At 39.3% G+C, this 25,955-nt stretch overlaps 1 protein-coding gene across 1 annotated transcript in view; it reads right to left on the bottom strand.

The window, feature by feature from the left end:
* The window catches only part of MYO16 (myosin XVI), a 474,546-nt gene that overhangs the window by 240,731 nt on the left and 207,860 nt on the right, over nt 1-25,955 (bottom strand). The window contains exons 12-14 of the mRNA XM_077807065.1: nt 25,670-25,797; nt 8,760-8,865; nt 629-746 (exon numbers count right to left, since the gene is read on the bottom strand). Of these exons, the coding sequence (XP_077663191.1) occupies nt 629-746; nt 8,760-8,865; nt 25,670-25,797 (352 nt within the window). The remainder of the gene's footprint in view (nt 1-628; nt 747-8,759; nt 8,866-25,669; nt 25,798-25,955) is intronic.

Here is a 25,955-nt window from a genome sequence, read left to right as displayed (position 1 = left end):
CCTCTGTCAGCCGCCACCCCAAACCCCGATTTTCCTCCAGCATTTATAATGGTGTTAAATATATAAAAATGCGTGTTTAAATTTATAAGGGGTGTTGCACTCAGAGGCTTGCTATGTGAAAGGGGTCACCAGTGCAAAAGATTGAGAACCATTCGTTCAGGAGATATTAAAGTACATACTATAACCCTAATTACCAATGCTTGTAATCTACGTTAATGATCCTTTACTTATTTTTAATTTCATTAGAAAAGTAAATAGATCATGTTATTTTTTTAAACCATAAACATATATAGAAATATAGTTTCCTTTGAAATATAGGAGGTATTCCACAAATTTTCCTTGTGTTTATCTGCCCTCTAGTGGTTAAATAGAACAGATAGCTTCTTTTTAATACTGTACTTATGATTCCCGCTACTGATTGGCTAATAATTACACAAATGCTACTATTTTTATAATTTTGTCTTCTTTGCCTCATACCACAATTCCACTTGTCTCATCTGCCTATTATGTCTGGTCTTTTGGACAATTAACATTTTGGGTCAGGGACCATCATTTTCTATATGCCTAGCATAATGGGACTCAGACGCGGAAGTCCTCTAGATGCAACCATAATATAAATAATACTTACCTCCAGTTAATACTTTTTTCTTCTCACAGAACTGCAGCTCAAAATATTTTATAAAACAGCTGGACAAATTATTCAGGGTTGTTTTAGCATGTCCAAAAGCCTCCAAGATACAGTTTACCTGCAATAAAATATAAAGGTAGTGAAGTGGCAATATGACAGGAAGTAAACAGGAAAGAGTTTCAATGTGTTTCAGTGGCAACTGTTGGGTGAATAGTACTTGAAATCAGGCCAGTTATTTGTGTGCCTATATAGTGCTTTTATTTCTGAAACTCTTTGCCAAGGTTCATAGGGAAATAAGGAGGGCTCAAAGGACAAAGCCTTTGTAAGAGAGACAAATTGGGTGAAGTGATATCTTTTATTGGACCAACTTCTGTTGGTGAAAGAGACAAGCTCAAAGGAAACCTGCACATTACCTTCAAAAGATGAGCCTGGGAGCTTAAAATAACAACTTTGTTAGACAGTAAAAATCATGGACTCAATAAAGACTCCAGATTACGGCTAATTTTAACAATTTGTAACCCTCTAATACTCCTTTGTCCTAGGACTGCAGCGATATTAACTGCCCACTTCACTCTGAATGGTCTCTTGCAACATATGTTAAGTCCTTATGCTTAAGAATCCGTTCCACCTTGTGTTTAGCTGTGACACTCTGAGTGCCTTTCCCAGACCTGAAGAAGAGCTCTGTGTAACCTCCAAAGCTTGTCTCTCTCACCAACAGAAGGTGGTCCAATAAAAGATATTACCTCGCTGACCTTGTCTCTCTCTAATACCCTGGCGCCAGCAAGGCTACAACAACACTGCAAAAAACCTTTGTTGACAGACAGTGGTAGAGATCAGGAGGTAGAGCCACATCCTAGAAATAAAAAGTCACTTACCCTAGTTTTACACTAACACAACTCCATTGGGTCAGGTTCTCTGATGTACCAGTATCTGCCGGTTGTGGCTTCCTGATTCTCAGGCTAGCTGCATGCCAGTTGTGGCCCTGACATGCTTTAGAGCAGCCTCAGAGATGATCTAAAGAACACCAGCAGGCTATGGCTCCCCATGTAGTAACATTTCAGCTATGTTCCCTCCCATCCCTGACATGATTGCTTGGGGGCTGCAATAGGGGTTGTCATAAACATAAAGGGAAGGGTAAACCCCTTTAAAATCCCCCCTGGCCAGAGGAAAAATCGTCTCACCTTTAAAGGGTTAAGAAGCTAAAGGTAACCTCGCTGGCACCTGACCAAAATGACCAATTAGGAGACAAGATACTTTCAAAAGCTGGGAGGAGGGAGAGAAACAAAGGGTCTGTGGGTCTGTCTATATTCTCTCTTGGCCGGGGATAGACCAGGAATGGAGTCTTAGAACTTTAGTAAGTAATCTAGCTAGGTATGTGTTAGATTATGATTTTTTTAAATGACTGAGAAAAGAATTGTGCTGAATAGAATGACTATTTCTGTCTGTGTGTCTTTTTTGTAACTTAAGGTTTTGCCTAGAGGGATTCTCTATGTTTTGAATCTAATTACCCTGTAAGGTATCTACCATCCTGATTTTACAAGGGTGATTCCTTTACTTCTATTTACTTCTATTTCTATTAAAAGTCTTCTTGTAAGAAAACTGAATGCTTTTTCATTGTTCTCAGATCCAAGGGTTTGGGTCTGTGGTCACCTATGCAAATTGGTGAGGATTTTTACCAAACCTTTCCCAGGAAGTGGGGTGCAAGGGTTGGGAGGATTTTGGGGGGAAAGACGTGTCCAAACTATGTTTCCCACGAAACCCAGTTAGAGTTTGGTGGTGGCAGTGGATATTCCAAGGACGAAGGATAAAATTAATTTGTACCTTGGGGAAGTTTTAACCTAAGCTGGTTAAAGTAAGCTTAGGAGGTTTTCATGCAGGTCCCCACATCTGTACCCTAGAGTTAGAGTGGAGGAGGAACCTTGACGGGGTACCACAGAAACCGGCTATGCTGGCTATGTGCCAGTTGGGGACCTCCCCAGATGGGAAAACCTAGCAGCTTTATGGCCCCTGTGCACCATTAGACTATCACAAAGGGGCTGGAGTGAGGGAGAGGATCTGGCTTATTGACTTCAAATAGAGTTACTCCTGATTTACACCAGTGTAAGAAAGATGAATCCAGCTCAGCTTTTTTTTTTTTTTTTTTTGGCAGCTCTCTATAAATGCATTTCCTTGATCCAACTTACTGGGCAAATTATTTTTTTAAACAATATATTTTGCAGAGTGAAAATAAGTTTCACTTTTCTCTCACACAAACAAATGACTGGTATATATATAACATGCAGTGGCAAATCCAGGTGCCATTTTTACACATTTTTAAAATATATTTGGTTAAAAAGTCTTACAATAAAAGTGTATTTTCTCATTTGGTTGAGCAAGGATTTGTGTGACTCCCTGTGAATTTAAGTCACTATATATCATATAGTTACATAGAATCATAGGACTGGAAGGGACCTCGAAAGGCCATCTAGTCCAGTCCCCTGCACTCATGGCAGGATTAAGTATTATCTAAACCATCCCTTTAGTATGTTTTTTTTTAACTAGATGGAGAGCCTGACTCAGAACTAATTTGCACCTTGCATTGTCATTTGCACCTTGGAAAACTTGGGTATAATGCACTACTACTATTTTACTACACAAAAGTGCAAGGCTGTAGAAAATCATGCCTAAGGATGTGTGTCTGTCATGGAAGTCATGACTTTCCGTGACCAGCGTGACTTCTGCAGCGGCCAGTACGGCAGGCCTGTGGGCCTCCTGAGCAGCTCGGGCAGCCCCTGGGCCAGCTGCACCGGCTGCTACAAGGGCAGTCTTGGGCCACTGTGCCCCCCACCAGCAGCAGCAGGAGTTTGGGTATGGGAGGGGGTGAGGACTCCGGACACTGCTTAGCTTGGGGAAGCGGCGACGTCCCTTGGCTCTGTCCTAAACGGAGGTGTGGCCAGTGGGGCTCTGTGCACTACTGCCACTCGCAGGCACTGCCCCTGCAGCTCCCACTGGCCACGGTTCCTGGCCAATGGGAGCTACAGAGCCAGTGCTCAGGGTGGGGGCAGCGCGCAGAGCTCCACTGGACGAGCCTCCGTCTAGGAGCCAAGGGACATGTTGCCGCTTCCGGGGAGCCATGCGGAGCCAGGTAGGGAGCCTGCCAGCCCTGACAACCCGTCCCCGCAGCAGCAGCAGGTGTCCTGCATTGTGTGCTGCTGCTCGCCCCCACCCCAGCGCCAGTAGTCAGGGGTATATAGTACAAGTTGTGGACAGGTCACGGGCCATCAATTTTTGTTCACTGCCCATGACCTGTCCATGTCTTTTACTAAAAATACCAGTGACTAAAACGTATCCTTGAAATATTACAAATTTAATTAGCTATTTGTCCAGTAGATGGCAGCAGAAAATTGGCTAATTTAGTTCTGTAACTTCAGCAGGATTACATCAAGGATGAATTTGGCCAAGTGAGACTAATTCCGCACTTGTGTAAAGACATACAACTCTACTGACTTTAATAGAGTTATGCATAGCTGCTGCACATATGAATTTAGCTCATCATGCTTACCAGTACTTCCTAAAAAGTAAATTAAAGTGAAAACCAAATTTGCCCTCCTATGTATGTGCTCATTTACTTTTTATAGAAAGCATCTTAACTGATCTGAATTGCACCTGCATGATTGTTGACAGAAGTTGGCCCAATGACAGAGACCAAGTCAGTGTCAGAGTCAGGAGCAGAACCCAAGTTTCCTGACTCCGATTCCTGTTCCGTAGTCACTGGACCATGCTGGTCATTTTCCCAGTTACTTATTCTCTGAGTCCTCCAGTTCTTCTTATTCATTTAATCTGAACTGTAGGAAAGGAAAAGCCATAGAAGATCTGATCTTGATTTTGAAATCATAACTGAGTTAAAATACAGGAGGAGGATTTATGGGCCAGGTCCTCAGGTGGAGCAAATCAGTGTAGGTCCACTGAAGTCAGTGGAGTTATTCTGATGTACACCAGCTTTAGATTTGACCCATTGTGTTTAACATAATGAACTAAGGCTTTGTTACTTGTATATAACTATGCTAGTACAACATCAAACAGGAGAATTTAAATGCACAAAACTGAAAAGTTACAGTTCCCTCTCTAACATTAACACAGTTTCATTGATCATCTATATTAAAGCATGTATTTTAAAAAGTATTGCCAGTGATTCAGACCTCTCTGTGTGATAACAGTGCAATGCAATAAAGTAAACACTGCTCTGAAAACTTTAATATTTGAATTTCCAGACTGTGGCTTTGTTTGAATGTATAATGCCTGAAGTAAATTCAGTTGTGCTTATTTCAATGTAATCAGATTTCAATACACAACTATTGAAATATGAATGTAGGTGTGTTTTCCAATAACCAGACATCAGTAGGACTCCTAACTCATCGGCATGTGAATATACAAGATATGTATCTGCACATCTGTAGCTTCTCATTTGCAAATAATCACTGATGACAATAAACACTGTCTATTTGTGTCAGTTGTACTTGGCCAGTGTTTCTCTATCTAGAACGCAGCATGAATATTTCAGAAAGAAAATAGTGTGTTTTGAATAACCTGTGTGTCAGTTTCAAATGCTATTGCAAAAAACCCCCCAAAATTAGCAAATATCTCATTTTTATTGAAGATTGTGCATATGACAAGTTTGTGTTCCAAAACAATGACAGTTTGAGCTCAGTTTAAGTGGTGATGGTGAGCGAGGGAGAGACTGACAAGTTTTTTAAAAGCAGAACATTCAGAAATCAGAAATGACTGCATGGATTGCAGATTAAAACATTTCAAATATTATTACTATGACTGTTCTTATTTGTATTCCCATAGCACATAGGAGCCCTCATCATGGTCCAGGATCCCATTGTGCTAGGCACAGTAAAAACACAGAACAGTCCCTGGTGCAAATAGTTTACAGTGTAAGAGAAGAGTCAACAGATGGATACAGACAGACAAATGGGGGGAGTATATGTAAACAATGAGACAATATTGGTCAATATAGTAGGCAGCGGAGCTGAGTCCAAGCATGAGTCATTTAGCCCAAAAGGTCATTTTGGAAACAGTTATAAAAGTCCAAAAAAGAATGGTTTAGACTGGAGTGTCCATCTGAACTTTAACCATCTGTGTTCCTGCTGTAACAGTATGATAGGTGAGTTGTGCTGTCCAGTTGAATGAAAACTTTGGATTTAGTATTTACTGTCACAGAAATAGATTCTGCTGTTAGACAGAAGTGGCCAGTTCCCATGCTTTCCTGTTTCCAAATAATCACTGATGGAAGGGTTCTCTATTTGTGTGAGTTGCACTTCAAACTTCAGTGAGGTTTTTACCCACGAAAGCTTATGCTCAAATATACCTATTAGTCTTTAAGGTGCCACCGGACTCCTTGTTGTTTTTGTTAGAGAATAGTAATGATAGTACTGTATGTATCACCAAGACACAGTGATTTCCCTTAAAACTTTCCAATTTTGTCTCCTATAAGATTACTTAAAAAATTACGCAGTATTTTTTATACTTCGCAGAAGGAATACCAGGAGGGAGAAGGTGGGTGAGGAAGCTTGAAAGCTTGTCTCTCTCACCGACAGAAGTTGGTCCAATAAAAGATATTACCTCACTCACGTTCTCTCTCTAATGTACTGGGACCAACAATGCTACGGCAATACTACATATAAGGAACACCACAGACACAGATGGAACCTTATTTAGTTATCAAAGGCAATAGGAATGTTTTTAAGGGAGAGCACTGTACTATAGACATTTCCTATATGTAGAAGCAAGGATGAAAATCAAAATGACCAAAAACCATATTAGCAAAGCTGGCTTCCACATGTGGGCAAGACTCACCAGCCAGACACCCAGGAAAGAATTCTCTGTAGTAACTCAGATTCCAAACCATCTAACATCCCATCACAGGCCATTGGGCATATCTACCACTGATAGTTGAAGATCAATTAATTGCCAAAATTAGGCTATCCCATCATATCATCCCCTCCATAAATTTATCAAGCTTAGTCTTGAAGCCAGATATGTCTTTTACCCCTATTGCTTCCCTTGGAAGGCTGTTCCAGAACTTCACTCCTCTGATGGTTAGAAACCTTTGGCTAATTTCAAGTCTAAACTTCCTGATGGCAAGTTTATATCCATTTGTTCTTGTGTCCACATTGGTACTGAGCTTAAATAATTCTTCTCCCACTGTGGTATTTATCCCTCTGATATATTTATAGAGAGCAATCATATCTCCTCTCAGCCTTCTTTTGGTAAGGCTAAACAAGCCAAGATCCTTGAGTCTCCTTTCATAAGACAGGTTTTCCATTCCTCGGATCATCCTAGTAGCCCTTCTCTGTACCTGTTCCAGTTTGAATTCATCTTTCTTAAACATGGGAGATCAGAACTGCACACAATATTCCAGATGAGGTCTCACCAGTGCCTTGTATAATGGTACTAACACCTTCTTATCTCTACTGGAAATACCTCTCCTGAGCCATCCCAAGACCGCATTAGCTTTTTTTCATGTCCGTATCACATTGGCAGCTCACAGTCATCCCGTGATCAACCAATACCCCGAGGTCCCTCTCCTCCTCTGCTACTTCCAAGTGATGCGTCCCCAGTTTATAACAAAAATTCTTGTTATTAATCCCTAAATGCATGACCTTGCACTTTTCACTATTAAATTTCATCCTATTACTATTACTCCAGTTTACAAGGTCATCCAGATCTTCCTGTATGATATCCCAGTCCTTTTCTGTATTGGCAATACTCCCAGCTTTGTGTCATCCGCAAACTTTATTAGCACATTCCCGCTTTTTGTGCTAAGGTCAGTAATAAAAAGATTAAATAAGATTGGTCCCAAAACCGATCCCTGAGGAACTCCACTAGTAACCTCTTTCCAGCCTGACAATTCATCTTTCAGTGTGACCCGTTGTAGTCTCCCCTTTAACCAGTTCCTTATCCACTTTTCAATTTCCATATTGAGCCCCATCTTTTCCAATTTAGCTAATAATTCCCCATGTGGAACCGTATCAAATACCTTACTGAAATCGAGGTAAATTAGATCCACTGCATTTCCTTTGTCTAAAAAATCTGTTACCTTCTCAAAGAAGGAGATCAGGTTGGTTTGACATGATCTACCTTTTGTAAAACCATGTTGTATTTTGTCCCAATTACCATTGACCTCAATGTCCTTAACTACTTTCTCCTTCAAAAATTTTTCCAAGACCTTACATACTACAGATGTTAAACTAACAGGCCTGTAGTTACCCGGATCACTTTTTTTCCCTTTCTTAAAAATAGGAACTATGTTAGTAATTCTCCAGTCATACGGTACAACACCTGAGTTTACAGATCCATTAAACATTTTTGCTAATGGGCTTGCAATTTCATGTGCCAGTTCCTTTAATATTCTTGGATGAAGATTATCTGGGCCCCCTGATTTAGTCCCATTAAGCTGTTCAAGTTTGGCTTCTACTTCGGATGTGGTAATATCTACCTCCATATCCTCCTTCCCAATTGTTATCCTACCATTATCCCTAAGCTCATCATTAGCCTCATTAAAGACTGAGGCAAAGTATTTGTTTAGATATTAGGCCATGCCTAGACTATCCTTAACCTCCACTCCATCCTCAGTGTTTAGCGGTCCCACTTCTTTCTTTGTTTTCTTCTTATTTATATAGCTATAGAACCTTTTACTATTGGTTTTAATTCCCTTTGCAAGGTCCAGCGCTACATGGCTTTTGGCCTTTCTCACTTTATCCCTACATGTTCTGACCTCAGTAAGATAGATTTCCTTGCTAATCCCTCCCATCTAGCACTCCTTGTAGGCTTTCTGTTTTTTCTTAATCACCTCTCTAAGATGCTTGCTCATCCATCTTGGTCTACAACTCCTACCTATGAATTTTTCCCCCTTTCTTGAGATGTGGACTTCTGATAGTTTTTGCAACTTTGACTTGAAGTAATTCCAGGCCTCCTCCACCTTTAGATCAACAAAGCACCTAAAATATTTCAATAGCTAGGGCAGGATCATGCCCTATGTAAGTATGCCTGTGGAATTCACAATTTCCCTCTAAGTAAAAATCTCTTTTCTTGGTCAAAATACATATTGATGCTATGTTCTGAAACAGCTCAAAATGCTACTTACATGTTTTACCTTTGAATCAAAGGTACACCTGCTGGAACTGGATCTGCATGTCAGGTGCTTCACTATTTGTTTGCAGGCTTCAGTTTTCCCAGAACCACGTTCTCCACTGCAGAAAGGAGGGAAGGGAGAAAAAGGCCACTGTTTAATTTTTTGTCTCAGTTTTATACATTACATTATTTACATGCTCTGTTATCCGTACTGGAGTGGACACTCCAGACAAATGTTAATTCCTAATAGAGGCATTATTAGGAAATAATATTATCATTAAATAATCTGGATATTAAATACTCATGAACACCACATAAAAGACAAACTGGCTCATAGTCTATGATTACAGACACTAGCCAGTATATGCACAATCATAGAATCATAGAATATCAGGGTTGGAAGGGACCTCAGGAGGTCATCTAGTCCAACCCCCTGCTCAAAGTAGGACCAATCCCCAACTAAATCATCCCAGCCAGGGCTTTATCAAGCCTGACCTTAAAAATCTCAAAGGAAGGAGATTCCACCACCTCCCTAGGTAATGCATTCCAGTGTTTCACCACCCTCTTAGTGAAAAAGTTTTTCCTAATATCCAACCTAAACTTCCCCCACTGCAACTTGAGACCATTACTCCTTGTTCTGTCATCTGCTACCACTGAGAACAGTCTAGATCCATCCTCTTTGGAACCCCCTTTCAGGTAGCGGAAAGAAGCTATCAAATCCCCCCTCATTCTTCTCTTCTGCAGACTAAACAATCTCAGTTCCCTCAGTCTCTCCTCATAAGTCATGTGTTCCATCCCCTAATCATTTTTGTTGCCCTCTGCTGGACTCTTTCCAACTTTTCCACATCCTTCTTGTTGTGTGGGTCCCAAAACTGGACACAGTACTCCAGATGAGGCCTCACCAATGTCGAATAGAGGTGAATGATCACATCCCTCGATCTGCTGGCAATGCCCCTACTTATACAGCCCAAAATGCTGTTAGCCTTCTTGGCAACAAGGGCACACTGTTGACTTATATCCAGCTTCTCATCCACTGTAACCCCTAGGTCCTTTTCTGCAGAACTGCTCCCTAGCCATTCGGTCCTTAGTCTGTAGCAGTGCATGGGATTCTTCTGTCCTAAGTGAAGGACTCTGCACTTCTCCTTGTTGAACCTCATCAGATTTCTTTTGGCCCAATCCTCTAATTTGACTAGAGATTTTCCACTTGTCCTCAGATTAGCAAAGAGACAGTCAAAAGTTGAAGTTCTTATCCTCTGTAGTGTTCTAATAGCAATGCTGTTACCTTTCCTTTTAATGAGCCCAACAATGTGATCATACCAATGCCAAGCTACCTGGGGCTTTGTGTTTGAAGGGGGATGGGAGTGGCAAAGGTGAGAAGAAAAGAAAGAGATGGAAAATTACAAGGAGAATGAGGAATGGAAGAGAAAGAGAATGAAGAAAAAGACAGCACAGCCCAAAGTTGGCTGACATATGGCACGCTGACATGCTAGCAATTTTCCTTTTGCTATGTTACCCTGCTCTCTATGAAAGCTGCAGAGTAAAATTTATGGCTCCCCAATCTCTGAAGTGCTACATACTCAGACTTCAGAGATTATGAATATAGTTTCATTTCATTCCTTGCACATGGAGAAGAATAAACGAAGAATGGGAGGGAAGTACTGGGCAAAGAAAACAGGTTATGGGATGTAGGAACAAGAAGGTGCGGAGGAGACAGAAGAGAAGGGGAAAAGGAAGTGACACCACAATATCAGCAAGGAAATAAACACAACAGAAATAAAGGAGTGGAAAGGAGAAAGACCAGGAGAAGAAAAATACAGAATTAAAAATCCATAGTATCACCAATATGCATGGATACTGAGGCAAGCCCAATTTGAAAAGCTATGAAGGGACCATGCAGAGCACACATTTCTCAATAGACAATTGAATCAAGTAAACTTCAGTTATGACTACAGAAAGGCGAGCAACTACATATACCCTCCCGCTTTACTTATCTATCAAGCTAACTTTAAAAAACTGTTTCTACAACAGCCCATGAAAATGTCATAACTATAATGGTTACGGCAGGTGATGAGCCTGTTGCCTATTGAGGGAACCATGTGACCTTCAGTCTCGTTCCTGGTGTCAATGGCAGATGAACAGAAGAGATTTTGGCATGTATTACTAGTTTGTAGAATACAACCCTTCCCCCTGCTGCCACTTCAAGCCTGGAGAAGACAAGGATACAAAAAGTGTGCAGAGGAAGAAAAAAAGAGAAAAGGGCTTTATAAAGAGTCAGGAACTTTGACAGGGGCCTCTCAGCCCATCTCTATGGTGTATGCACACAGATCCTGTACATATGACAATATTTGCCTAGTGATCTCCTGTCCTAGATGGCAAGACTGTCCTTTTCTCTGAATCTATGCAGAATGAGACTGCCTTTGCTATTTATGGTTTTTCACTAATTTAAACTATTGTTGTTTTAATCTTGTAATTTTCTATCATCATTTAGAGTCTGATCCTGCATTCTTTGTACACCCAAAGCTCCTACTGAAGTGGATGGGAGTTTTTGGCTGTGCAGGGGTTTCAGAAGCCTTGCATGTCTTCTATGCAAAGCACCTAAAATACTTCAGTAGCTAACATTTTTTTAAAAAAATCACCACTGAAGTCAAGGAGTTCATTGGCATACCTAATCTGGGTTTAACATCCCTGTGGGATTGACAGAGTAAAGTCTGCAACATAAATGCACTATCCAAGGCTCCAGTCATCAGCATTTGGTTTCCTCGAAAGTTTCTCCTGGAAAATCTGATGCTATTCAAGGTTGTTTTCTGAAATCTGCCTGGTCCCAGATAATTTAATACCCTGCAAGGTAATAATTTCTGTATTCACTAATGCATTAGTTTGCAAGAAAGGGGTTGGAAACAAAAAAGTTTCTTAATGAGACCCCACTGTATTCATTTTAATGATCTTAAAAAATCAGTCCTGCAAAAGGTCAGTGAACTTCTGCTAGTGGCATAAGCTGTATGGAAAGGTCAAAGTAATAGCCGTGCTAAGGACATGAAAACTCATGTTTGATTTACCAAGTAGCAGAAAGTGTAGCGGCATGGAGAGTCATTTAAGTGTTTCAGTGAATGTAAGTTTAATCACATGCATTCATGTTAACATAATAAATATCACATACAGGGATTTTCCCTTAGCAGAAATCTCTGTAAGGGGTGGAAGGGTTAACCACTGAATAGAACTCCAAGCTGTAGCAGGAACTGGTTCTGTGGGACAAAGGGACAAGCACAGTAGCAATAACGGCAGCTTTGAAACTGCATTTGCATCAGAAGAAGAGGAGAAGTTGCAAGCAGCACCACATACTCTAAGGTACATGGAAGCACAAAAGGTCTACTGGGAGTAAAAACAACAACCCCAATCCTCTCTTTTCCCCTTCCCAAACACCTCCTCCCAACAAAGTTCTGCCTTCTTTGAAAAAGCTCCAAAATAACCCAGACTGCATGTTTTATTTCAGTAGCCCACAATGTGCTAGGTGCAGTGCAGACACACAAAAGGCAAATGCTGCACCACAGAGCTTACAACCTAAAGAGCAAGGATCAGACAAACGTGCGGGAAATTATACAAAACTCTGTATAACCAAAGCTGTCAGAGGGGCACGAGGCACATGTCTCGTTTGTTTTTCTATACCTATATCTACATATAAAATCCATCTCTTCACAGTCATTGTATTTTTATTCTCCCTTTTCTCTTCTTTTTTATTTCTTCTTCTTGCCCGCTACCTCTAACCACTCCTGTTTCTCACACTGAACACTCTTTCTCCAATCTGGCTTCCTTGCTCCCCTCCCCACCCCCGATCTAAAGCTGAGTGTAAGAAGCTGATAGCATAGGGAATCAAAGCAACTACATAATTAGAAGACAGCCTCAATGGTCTCAAACATCTTTCTAACGTGTCTAAAGATATTGGTGGGTTTGCTGGAGATTGGGGCAGAGCCCTCATGTCTTTTCTTGTCTGTCTTCCCAGAGCCCTTCAGTCACTTCCTGCTGGTGATGGGATGTTGGTACTTCATGATTAGGGTCCCACCAAATTCACAGCCAGGAAAAAAGCACCACAGACTGTGAAATCTGGTCTCTCACTGTGAAATCTGGTCTTTTGTGTGCTTTTACCCTATACTATACAGATTTCATGGGAGAGACCAGAGTTTCTTGAATTGGGGGTCCTGACCCAAAAGGGAGTTGTAGGAGGGTCGCAAGGTTACTTTAGGGAGGTCGTGGTATTGCCACCCTTACTTCTGTGCTGCGTTCAGAAGTGGGTGGCGAGAGAGCGGCGGCTGTTGGCGAGGTGCCCAACTCTGAAGGCAGAGCCCTGCCAGAAGCAGTGCAGAAGTAGGGGTGGCAATACCATACCATGCCTCCCTTGCTTCCGTGCTGCTGCCTTCCGAACTGGATGGCTGGAGACTGGCGGCTGCTGACTGAGGGCCCAGCTCTGAAGGCAGCAGCGCAGAGTAAGGGTGACAGTACCCTACCATGCCATCCTTACTTCTGCACTGCTGCTGGCGGCGGCTCTGCCTTCAGAGCTGGGCTCCTGGCCATCAGTCGCTGCTCTCTCGCCACCCCGTTCTGAACTCAGCGCCACCGCCTGCAGCAGTGCAGAAGTAAGGGTAGCAATACCGCAACCCCCCCTACATTAATCTTGTGACTCCCCCCCCCCCACAACTCCTTTTTGGGTGAAGACTCCTACAATTTCAACACTGTGACATCTCAGATTTAAATAGCTGAAATCATTAAATTTACTATTTTAAAAATCCTATGACCCTGAAATTGACCAAAGTAGATCGTGAATTTGGTAGGCCCTAAATCATGATTCCTTTACCCTCATCTTTGTAGTAGGCATTTTTCAAAGGGTCAGTGACAATGCTGTATCACAGTGTTCTTAGGGGATAAGAAGCAGCCGTAGTGAGACATTATGTTTTACATAAGCCACGATTCCATATATGTACTTGGTGTTAGTTAGCATAGAAACCTACTTAACATAACAGTCACCTCTTTGTGGGTTCTGTTACAGAACAGACACCCCAATTTAGGGAGTAAGAGCACATTTAGTGAATGCTCCCAAACAGCAAAATGAAGAGCTTCTGCAGCCTGGACCTGAAAGGAATCAACTACACTACACAAACATCCAGTATTTTATAATCACCATTTCTGGCTAAGGACAGTTGTAGTAATGGTGGCACACTTAGTACTGTACCCCACCCTCTTTATTTGCTGTTTCATCCTTACGTTTCTGCCTTCACACTTACGTGGCAGCACTAGCATTCTCCCTTTATGACAGTACTACCTCGCAAATCCTCTGTCTTCCTCAATGCTATGGCCACTAGCAGAAAAAAACAATAGCAAACCTCAGGCATTACTTGTCCTCTGGTGCTATCATCTGGTTATTCTCTCATATCAAGACAAAATACAGATCCTCTCACTTCACCGCACAGAAGATCGATCAAGTTATCAGAAATAGGACAGCAGTGACTCTGCAGTCTTTTCCACAGCGGAGAATGCTAGTGAGCAAAAAGTTTTTCTGAACAATCATAAATCAAAGTTCTAAACAATCATAAATCAAATCAAGCAAAGCTTTAGATGTTAGCACCTCTGAAAAGCAGGCCCCAAGTAACTTGTAATCCATTAATCCCAAATCCTGGTTTAGGGGTACAATCCTTAAAATTTTGCAGCCAAATATTTGCACTCAGCAAGATTTAGCTGGTTGACTATGTCTTGAGATTTGAATACACTATTCTAAGAAATTATTATTCAGTTTCTTTAATCCCAGAGTTCATTTCCTAACAGTAGTTTCCTTAAAGAAGGGCTTTCCAGGATCAGTGGGCTTTTTCACCAAGTCTTTTCTAGAATTGGAGAATTCCAGGAAATGTTAAAATGTAACTAACACATCCTCCATATATATTTTTCAGTTTTTACAAAAAAACCACTACATGTCCATGTGCATGCTTCCATGCAGGCAATACAACATTGGCATAATGAAGACTTTCACCACAATGATATAAGAGCAAAAATACATCATCCTCTACCTCCCAGACAAAAATGTGAACAGATAAACTTTGCACCATGCCCTGAAGGTTAACAAAATCAGGCTTTGATGAGCCTATCATCTGGTTTATTTCTACAAATGTATGTCCAATAGGAAGAGCTGAAGGAGAAGGGGGGAAATCTAGCTCTGAATAGTTCATTTCTGAGCAAGCAGTATGCTGGAAACTGGCAAATCAAGAGAATTGCTGTTAGGCCATGCGGAGCAGTTTGTTTATGTACACAGGGATGCCCCTTGAATCCTCCTGAGAGATCTTGATGAAATTTCCATGAAACTGAAATCCTCTCCCAAAGGTTTCTAGGGATAGCAGACTTATTTTTTTCCTTAGTGATAGGACGCTTTCCCACGCCAGTCAGCAATAACTTCAGTGGGCACCATTGTAGTACATAGACTACCTGGGTAGCTTCAGGATGCCAGCAGCAACTGTGCCTTTGCTGCCTTTGTTACCCTCAAGAGTGAGGTATCAGCTCACACCACCATTACCCATGGAAAATGGTGCCAGCATTCAGTGCCATTGCCCTGTACTTATAGTTTCATGTTTCCAAGCAAATCTGTCTTCATTTCTCCCATCCGTGGCAGGTCACACTCACCATTGCTGGTGCTGCACAAGCATTTTAATTGCACAAGCATTTTAAATGCACAAGCACTCCAAAGCAGAAGTGTCAATAAACATATCTTTTTACAGCTTTATGGGACCAAGAGAAGGAATTTCAGTATTTTCAGTTTCACTTTCTGTTGTAACTCTCCTGGCAATGGTACCTCTGTTTTTTTTATCTGTAGCTGCTGCTGCTGCATTCATATAATTGTAAATCCAAAAATACTGCATTTATTTAAATGATGTTAATTCATATTTACACCAGTGTATAGATCACATTTCTGACCTATGTGTTGACTCCATTGTACGTAGAAATATAAATAAGCTTTTTGAGGAAATCTGTGGAAACGTCATATAATGGGTACCACTGTTCCCTGCGTGTAAGAGGCATATTTGCTACATTAAACATGGAACTTATCTGCTCTAGAGGAGAAGTTGCATTACTTCTACTTTTGATGTTCTCCTGTGGTTCTAGGAGATTTTAAATGTGTGGGTTTAAATTGCTCATCAACAAGAATTTTCTGGATACAAAAGTGGAAACGTCCTGTACACAGAAAAATGTCTGCTGCCCAATTGTGTTGTCATCACATGAGACAAACTCCTATTAATTTGAATAGGGGGGGGGGAAGAGGAGGATACAGCTCTTTCAAATAAATAAATAAATATCTGAATGCAGTGCTTATGAAAGCTACTAGGTAGACATACTTCGAGAATAAAGTACTCACAGAACTGCTGCAACATAGCAGTGACAATGCAAACCTCTGCACAATTTCCAACCAACGTGTTTCACTCCTAACCCTTTCAATCCTTGGCCTCACTGTTGTAAACAATAATGCTACCTCGTAGGAATGAGGAATCTCTATGTGGTTCAAGGTTTTGCAAACTTCAGAAATATTTTTCAAAACATTTGAGTTTCATAAACCAAATATGAGTTTTAATTAAAACCAACAAAATAAAAGACACTGCTTTACAAAAAGAAGAAAATAATGAAAAATATTTTTGTGCTACTTTGGGAAACACGACAAACATAACCAAGCTGACAAATAATGGGTGTCAATGGATTATACCGAGTACTGATGATGCACACATAAAAATTAGGGCTGTTGATTAATCGAAGTTAACTCACGCGATTAACTCAAAAAAATTAATCACAATTAAAAAAATGAATCAAACTGTTAAGCAATAGAATACCAATTGAAATATATTAAATGTTTTTGGATGTTTTTCTTCACTTTCAAATATTGATTTCAATTACCACACAGATTACAAAGTGTACAGTGCTCACTTTATATTATTTTTATTACAAATATTTGCACTGTAAAAATGATAAACAAAAGAAATAGTATTTCTCTATTCACCTCATACAAGTATTGTAGTGCAATCTCTTTGTCATGAAAATGCAACTTACAAATGTAGGGTTTTTTTGTTACATAACTGCACTCAAACAAAACAATGTAAAACTTTAGAGCCTACACGTCCACTTAGTCCTATTTCTTGTTCAACCAATCACGAAGAGAAACAAGTTTTACATTTACGGGAGATAATGCTGCCCACTTCTTAATGACAATGTCACCTGAAAGTGAGAAGAGGCATTTGCATGGCACTGTTGTAACTGGCGTTCCAAGATATTTACGGGCCAGATGCGCTAAAAATTCATATGCCTCTTTATGCTTTGCCCATCATCCAGAGGACATGCTTCTGTGCTGATGACGGTCTAAAAAAAATAATGAGTTTATTAAATTTGTCACTGAACTCCTTGGGGGAGAATTGTATGTCTTCTGCTCTGTTTTACCCACATTCTGCCATATATTTCATGTTATAGCAGTCTCGAATGATGACCTAGCACATGTTGTTCATTTTAAGAACACTTTCACTGAAAATTTGAAAAAATGCAAAGAAGATACCCATGTGAAATTTCTAAAGATAGCTACAGCACTCTACCCAAAATTTAAGAATCTGAAGTGTCTTCCAAAATCTGAGAGGGATGAGGCATGGAGCATGCTTTCAGAAGTCTTAAAAGAGTAACACTCTGATGTGGAAACTACAGAACCCAAACCACCAAAAAAGAAAATCAACCTTCTGCTGGTGGCATCTGACTCGGAAGATGAAAGTGAACATGCATCAGTCCGCACTGCTTTGGATCGTTATCGAGCAGAACCCATCATCAGCCTGGACACATGTCCTCTGGAATAGTGGTTGAAGCATCGAAGGACATGTGAATCTTTAGCGCATCTGGCATGGAATTATTTTGTGATGCTGGCTAGAACACTGTGATGCAAACGCCTGTTCTCACTTTCAAGTGACATTGTAAACAAGAAGCAGGGAGCATTATCTTCTGCAACCTTTTTTGTCTGAGCGATTGGCTGAACAAGGACTTCTAGGCTCTAAAGTTTTACATTGTTTTATTTTTGAATGCAGGTTTTGATTGTACATAATTCGACATTTGTAAGTTCAACTTTCACAATAAAGAGACTGCACAACAGTACTTATAGTAGGTGAATTGAAAATACTGTTTCTTCTGTTTTTATAGTGCAAATATTTGTAATAAAAAATAAATATAACGTGAACCTGTACATTTTGTATTCTGTGTTGTAATCGAAATAATTATATTTGAAAATGTAGAAAACATCCACAAATATTTAAATAAATGGTATTCTATTATTGTTTAACAGTGTGATTAATCAAGATAATTTTTTTTAATTGCTTGACAGCCCTAATAAAAATCTTTGAAAATGGTATTAAATTAAGTATTGAAGCTACTCACATAAAGAGATGTTTGACAACAGTGCTTTCTTTCTAGCCATCCATGGCACTGATGGGACATAAAGTTGTCTTACATTATTACATTTGCAGATCCATGTGATTCTACACAAAAAAGGTCCAGGTATTTGTCAGAGAGGGGCCTCATAAACTGATGCAGATTTAGGATGAATATTGCTGATCTGTCTATCTTAGAAGTTTAATTTTGGTTTTTAAAAAGAAATATATTTTTATTTCCATGCATTTCCATGCTGTTCATTACTGTAGTAGTAGGCAGAAATGGCAGAGCTATCAAACAGTTCCATATATGAAGCGTGTATGGACTGCATCTGGTCCCTTACCAATATGGAACTACCTAACATTAATAAGGTAGTTAATCCCTTAGACAGTTCGTTAAAATTCCTTTTTGCCCCAACTACTATGAACCAACATGCTAAGAAAGAAGGAGAAGATGGTTTTATCAGGGGAACCAATGGGTAATGTTAAAGTTTGCCCTGAATTTAATGTTAATGTTGATCTGAATTGTCCCACAGTTCACAAATGTAAGTGGGGGTTTCATCATTTGGGAAATATATTGGGACTCTGAACACCTTGATATAGGGAGGAAAACAAGCAACTATTAACAGGTGTAAGCAATTAACGCTGATAGACCGATCTGCTATTACCACATGTCATGACTTTTAAAAGAAATAAATATGCAGAAGTGGACACTGATGTAGGTTATGGTTGGTCAAACATTTTCCATTCAAACTGTTTTTTGACTGAGAACTGGATTTTTGACATAACATTTTTCTGATTTCCTTAGAAAATGTTAGCATTTTGTAAAAAAAGAGAACGACCCAAACTTGAAAGGTGCCTCATGGGAGTTGTGGTTTAGGTGCTTATACCCCCATTCTCTTCTATGGGCTGGGCTCTCTGGCAGAACACACAATGTCCAAGGACACCTATGATATACCTTCTTCCCTCACCATAAGCTCAGCCCACAGAGAAGAACAGGGGCATAAGGCACCCAAACAACTCCTCTGAGGCACCAAGGTGCCATTTTGAATAGAAATATTTCACGTTTCATAAAGGAGAAATACATTAAAAAATTTAGTGCAAAGCAGTGCAACTGCTATATCAAATTTTAATAAGGAGAATGGATTGAGAAGCGACATATCTAAGCAGTAGATATGTACTGCTTGTTTCTGTTCAGTTACGTACTACGTTATATGCAAGGTAGAATAGCTGCTCATAACCACAAACTGAATTTGTTTCTGTTGGGGAAACTTTGGTTTTTTGTCTGGACATTAAACAGAACATTCAAAGCTTTGGAATAATGTCTAAAATGAGCCCCATTTTTTTCCCTGAAAATTGAAACCACTTTTTGGAACCTGCCACTCATTCAACAGAAACCTATTTACTTTGAGTTTGAGACAGCCTGTGAAACATGTCATGTGTGTAAACCACCATCCCTAAGCATTTTATCAATATCTCCAACATGGGTGCTTTTCTCACTCCTTGTGAAGAAAAAAGCTACTCTATTTTTCAATGAAGTTCCTCTTCCAATTTCTTCCTCTTCATGAAGGTTTCATGAGTGCTACCAAAAGATTTCACACAGATTAATGCCATTTTCATTAGCATCTTGCAAGTGTTTAAAATGAATGAAAACAAAGGGAGTCAATGTGCAGTAGCCATGTAATTCATTATCCAATTGCTTGTCCACATGTCAGGGTGAAATGCACAATGTGTCCCTGAGTCTCTCAGAGTGCCTAAATGTCTAAGGACCAATATCTTTTGGAAATTTCAACAGGCCAACAGTAACATCTCAACGGAATGCAATGCTATGGCTCTGCACAGTAAAGTTTTTCCACTACTAGCATTAAAAGTAGATTAGGTATACACTATAGTTGTCATCTCAGATATTTTTTAGTGAGTGAAGTTTTGGGATAAATTTTGTTTATTTTCAGAAAGTACCAGAACCAGAAGTGCAGAATACTGAAAAAAATAGATTATTCTTGCACTATTTCCATTCATGACTTGAATGAGAAGTCATAGAAGTCTTGTTCATTTGAACTGCCAACCAACTTTGGCAAGAGATTCCAATAAGCTATAAATATGCACTAAATTTTTGGATGCTCCTCTGAACCCAAATTCTAAACACTTCCTGGTGTGCCAATTATTAATGCTAAAATCTATTCTGATACTACGTTATACACAGGTTGAAGAAAATCAGCTGGCAGATTGTAAACTCTTTGCGGAAGGAGTTCTTTTGTTCTGAGTTTGTACAACACCTAGCACAAATGGGATTCTGGTCCATGACTGGGCTTCTTAGGTGCTACTGCAATACAAATAATTAAGAATATTAAGAATAGCTATAAAAGTATTGTGTTTATATAAACATGCTTATTGTTATATAATATTGACATTGGAGATAGATGTAATCCTTTTTTTTTGCAACTAGAAATAATGCATCACTAAAATTTTTTAACCAGAATTACGTACTTTAAAAAATAAGATGCACAATAATGCATTAATGCTTTCTGATGATTAATTCTAGTAGAGAATAAGGGGTGATGAAACATTGAGAAAACAAAACAAAATTAGGTTCCCCAGTCTATCATTTTTAAGGGAAGAGAATCTCACTCCTTTTCAGATTTACACTGGGTTTATAAATGTGGCTTATTTAGTTATTAGGCCATTGGACATTAACATTACTGGTTGCTAAAATGGGTAACAGACTAAAATAATTCCTCTGATGTATGTGTTTTAAATGCTTTGTTTTAATCACCATATTAGACACTAATGTCCCATAGAAGAGAGGCTAAATTTGCTAAGGATGCTTGGCTCTCACCAAGACATCTATAAACTATTGTGTAGTTAGGCTTTCTGGATAATTCTAATGCTTATCTTGTCAGTTCTTAATGCATTTCTAAAGTCATGCATGCCTTGAGGGGAGGAGAAGGAGAACTTAAGCAAGCAAGAAAAAAACAATGTATTAGAAACTGGTTTGATACAGGGAAGTCCACCCCGTGGCTGTAATAAGCGCATAGTACAATCTAACTATATTTTAACACAAACTGCACCCTGCACTGTTTTTCCTCTATTAAACATTACAAGTCAGTGGAGAGAATAGAAAAAAAACAAACCAAATTATGCTGAATAAATGGCAAAAAAAAATCTACACACAATCCTACAACATTTGGCTAAATGCATCACTAGTGTAACATCATGCACTTCAATCGAGTTAACCTAAGGAAACGTTTGGCCATTTGCAGAGTGGAAAAATGGAAATATTTGCTCATAACACCAAACCGCCCAGGGAAGAGACTTAAGAAGCATATTTGCATGAGAAAAGAGATATTTTAAGAGAAAATATGAGGAGTTACAGAAAGCTAATTAAGCAGACATTGCAGATGAGCTGCAGAAGAATTGTCTCTTTTGCTAATTTGGGGGAGATTATGTGATGGAAAAGAGAGGAAATAGATGGTAGATCAGCAACGGGACCAGGCACAGGGGAAGAAGTAAACTGAAGCAAGACAATAGAGAACTTTAAAGGCCAGGGGAAAAGTTTTTACTGAATCCAAAAAGGAAAATATAGGGCCTAATTCTCATTTGCAATAGAGCCCCTTTACTACACTCTGTGAAGTGTAAAGATCCATTGAAGTGGATCCAAATTACAATTACACCCACTGTGAAGGCAATATAAATTAGCCTTAGCATAAATGCAAACAAGGCCCACAGTTCTTACCCAAAGAGTAAGGGTAATATAGGGTAGTGCTGGATTTTCGTTTGGTTGTTTTTTGTGGCTAGGGGTGTAAGTCAGTAAATCTCTTACTATGTGGATCCACAAATGTCTACCCTCTGGGGAGGTCAGAGGGCAGGAGCCATGGGAGTCACTGAAGCCCTCTGTTTATCCTCAGGCTGGGTGGAGGATTCCTTTCCTCTCCATTTTATTTATTACTATGTATTTGTATTCTGGTAGTAGTTAGAGGCTCCAGCCCCATCAAAGTTGTACAGACATATAATGAAGAGACAGTCCCTAAATTTAAGAGCTTGTAATCTAAGTGTAAGTTTAGAGACAACAGGGAGAGACAATAAAGCAACATGGGGGTGGGGGAGTTGATATACAAGGAAATATACTGATAGTAATCTGCACTAATTGAGCTGTCTAGCTGCATAAGGCTAGATTACATTTTGAACTAAACCACAGCTATAGAAGATAGACACTAAATTCACTAATAAAACAAGATGACGTGCTTGATGAGGGTGATGAGGATGAAAGAGTGTACAGTATGTGACACTATTTCCAGGTTTCCATAGTGTCTTCCAAAAATGTATTAGATTGTTTGATGTACTGCAGACAAAATAAAGCATTTCTGTAGCATGTGTGTTTTTTCTTTCTTTCTTTCCAGACTCTTCAGGAGGAATTCAAAAAAGGGTAATTTGGTCACAATAGTAGCGTCGCTTTATTCTTGTGTAACAGTAAGCAGTTAATGTGAGTACAACATGTTGACAATTGAAAATGCAAAGCAAAACATACGTGCTAAGTATTAATACTGTGGGATCTGTCTAATTTGCTTATCTACACATCCCAAACTTTGCACTCAAAATTGACAACCTCTCTTCACTCGTTAGTAAAGATTATTGTAGTAAGAACTATTACTAAAACACCATTATTTTTATAAATGTTCTATGCTGAGACTATAGCACATTGACATCAATAATTAAAACTAGACTAGGATCAGGGGGTAGCCATGTTAATCTGTAACCACAAAAACAACACTGGACTCCTTGTTGTAAAACTAGACTAGACTTGTCAAACAAATGAATATCTTTGCTTATTTTTCTTAATACATTTCACTAACTCATTAATTCCCTTTGCATGTGCAGACCCTTATGCCAGTCTGGATTACCATTTAAATTCAAGAGGACTCCACATGGTGATACAGTCTATCCATGTGAATCACTTTACGTGATCAGGGCTTCCTGCAATAGCTCTCCTGCTCGTTAGTACATATTAACAAGATTTTACTGTATTAAGCAATTACTAAAGACAAACCAAACAAGGACTAACAAGATCAGCATGCTTCAGACTCTGGGCTAGCTGCTTGCCTGTGTGGAGGGCTGATACTTTACTCTCTACTGCTACACTGGTACGTTGGATAGTTCAGACTACCCACCTGACCCAGAAATAGAAGAAAATATCACAAGGAGAACAAATAAAGGATTCCTGTTAACTCAGAAGCCACTGTCTGTGTCATTTTGGAACCACATCACTGATATTTTATTATTATTAATAATGTTAATGAGACTAATAAAGGGATTTCTCATGACCACTTGTGACCAGGAGAAATGGCCTTACAATAATTGTGTTTAGCTTTGGTTTTGGTTTATATAAAATGGGCATTAATTAACTAATTAAAGTAATAAAATTATTTAATTTTTAAATAATTTAATTAATTAATAAGATGAGTATTCATTAATTAAATATATGAATCTCGGCATTCAAACCCTGCTAATGATTCATGATGGGGGTTATATTACAGCTGCACATAGCAAAATCTAAACTGATTTCAGATAGGAAAGAACTTTTGAATATCTCTTCAAGTACTTCAGAAAATTCTCAATTCCTCCTGGTCTTTCAGGGTATGTCTACACTGCAATTAGACACTTGCAGCTGGCCTATGACTGGGGCTTGCAGGGCTCAAGTAAGGGGCTGTTTAATTGTGGTGTAGACATTTGGGCTGAAGCTGGAGCCTGAGCTCTGGGACTCCGCCACCTCATAGGGCCCTAGAGACCAGGCTCCAGCCAAGCCTGACCATCTACACTGCAATTAAACAGCCCCTTAGCCTGAGCCCCACAAGCCTGAATCAGACCGCGGGTATCTAATTGCAGCGTAGACATACCCTCAGTTATTGTTAAAGAAAAGAGAGAGCGCGAGTATTGTCCAATGACCCTAACTCTTAGTGTTAGGCTATCCAGTAGGTCATAGCTTTACAAATTATTTTTATTATTTATTATTATTGTTTTTATCTGACCCACCAAATCTTTCTCTCTTCAGCTTCCAGTTCCATACTAAACTTTGGATCCAATTAGAGTCCAACTAAAAGGTGCCTGAAATGTGTATATCTGTGGATTGCATTTGGATATAACATACAGACATCAAGTTCTAATGATCTCAGCAGAACACTCTAACATCATCCCTCCATCAGGTCACTGATATACTGTAACCTAGAATGAACTGGATCGGGGCTCAACATCCTGAGCTCTGCTGAACCACCTATTGCCTCCCTCCTTATCTAAAATTATCACCATCATCTGCTCTGTGGCTAAACCAGTTCTTTATTGAACTGAATATCTCTCCATTTATAGCATTTGCCAACATTATACATTAGTATCTTAATTTGGTATCTGACATTTTTCAAAATGTAAGTAGATTTTATCTATGGCTCCACCTCATACACTATTGTTGCCAACCTCTCAATGCTATTAATCTACCAGTTATGTCCCAAATGGATATGAAATGAGCGTTCATATTCTGTGGAGCTCTTCATCAAAAATACTGAATGCCAGGAAATTTCTTATTTTTATCAAAACGAATTATTTCACCTCAATAAAAATATAATTAAAGAGAATGTGAACACAGGATAAGGATTTTCTGCTGCTTCTGCGTAAAGGTCACTGTTCCCTGCACAGTTCAGTAACATCTCCATTCTGAATATGTTGTAAAACAGGTTTATGGTTTGTTTCAGCCAATCAGCAGTCAGTTTTTCCATAGAAGTACAGCTTTGTTTTAAAAACTGCACAGTATTTTTTAAATGAACACATATTACACACGTTTACTTAGTATATTCAGTGAAGCTCAGGGAATATACAGTGCTTCTACTGATTAGAAAAACATTGATCTATTAAAGTACAATTTAATGAAAATGTATACATGTGATTATGCCTATTCACTTACCTCAACTTTCATAACCATGAGGCAGTTTGATTAGCCAGTTCTGTCTAATGTAGGTATTTATATGGCCCCTAGTGCAAGCAGCCCCACAATCCATAAAGTATTTATAACTACAAATACTTCTATCCCCATTTTACAGAATGAGGAACTGAGGCACAGAAAGACTTGCTCAGAGTCACCCAGGAAGTCCATGGCAGAGCAGGGACTTTAAGCCATGTCTCCCAAGTCCTAGGTTACATCTGAGCCATTGGACAATCCCTCCTTTCTAGTTTGGATCCTAGTTCATAATCAGTTTGATATAACTAAAAAACAAAAACAATTTTGGACAAATCTTTGTTATTAAAGATGCAGTTGAATGAAGCTGATATTTCCCCAATAAAATTAATAACATTTAAATTGAATTAAATATTTTCTTTCACACTGTTATGTTGCAATATATGAGACAGATGAGTAAATCAATTGGAGGGGAAAAATAAAAAGGAAAGCTTGTCTGCAGAGTCCCTGGGGAAACATTTCAAAGGCATGAGTTATACATCACTTAATAGAAAGATAGATTTTCACCTGAGAATAAAGCATTGAGGACGTCGCTCCTGGAAAAGCATGTGGTAAGCCCTTTCAGCACAGGAGAATATATGTGGGGGAAGTGAGGAACACAGTTTGCCAGAGTCACTTAGGTAAAGTTGGGTGACCTGAAAAATAACTGAACATTAACACAGATGGCAAATTCTAACCAATATTGTTTCATCTCTTCAATTAGGGGCTTCCTTAAGACTCCCTGGACAATATAAACAAACTATTTGGGTTCCTTAAACTATTTGTAAAGCATTTCATTAAAGCAATAAATATA

Source organism: Eretmochelys imbricata, chromosome 1, assembly GCF_965152235.1.
Source record: "Eretmochelys imbricata isolate rEreImb1 chromosome 1, rEreImb1.hap1, whole genome shotgun sequence".
NCBI classification, from domain to species: domain Eukaryota; kingdom Metazoa; phylum Chordata; order Testudines; family Cheloniidae; genus Eretmochelys; species Eretmochelys imbricata.
This window is presented reverse-complemented; position numbering and strand designations above follow the sequence as displayed.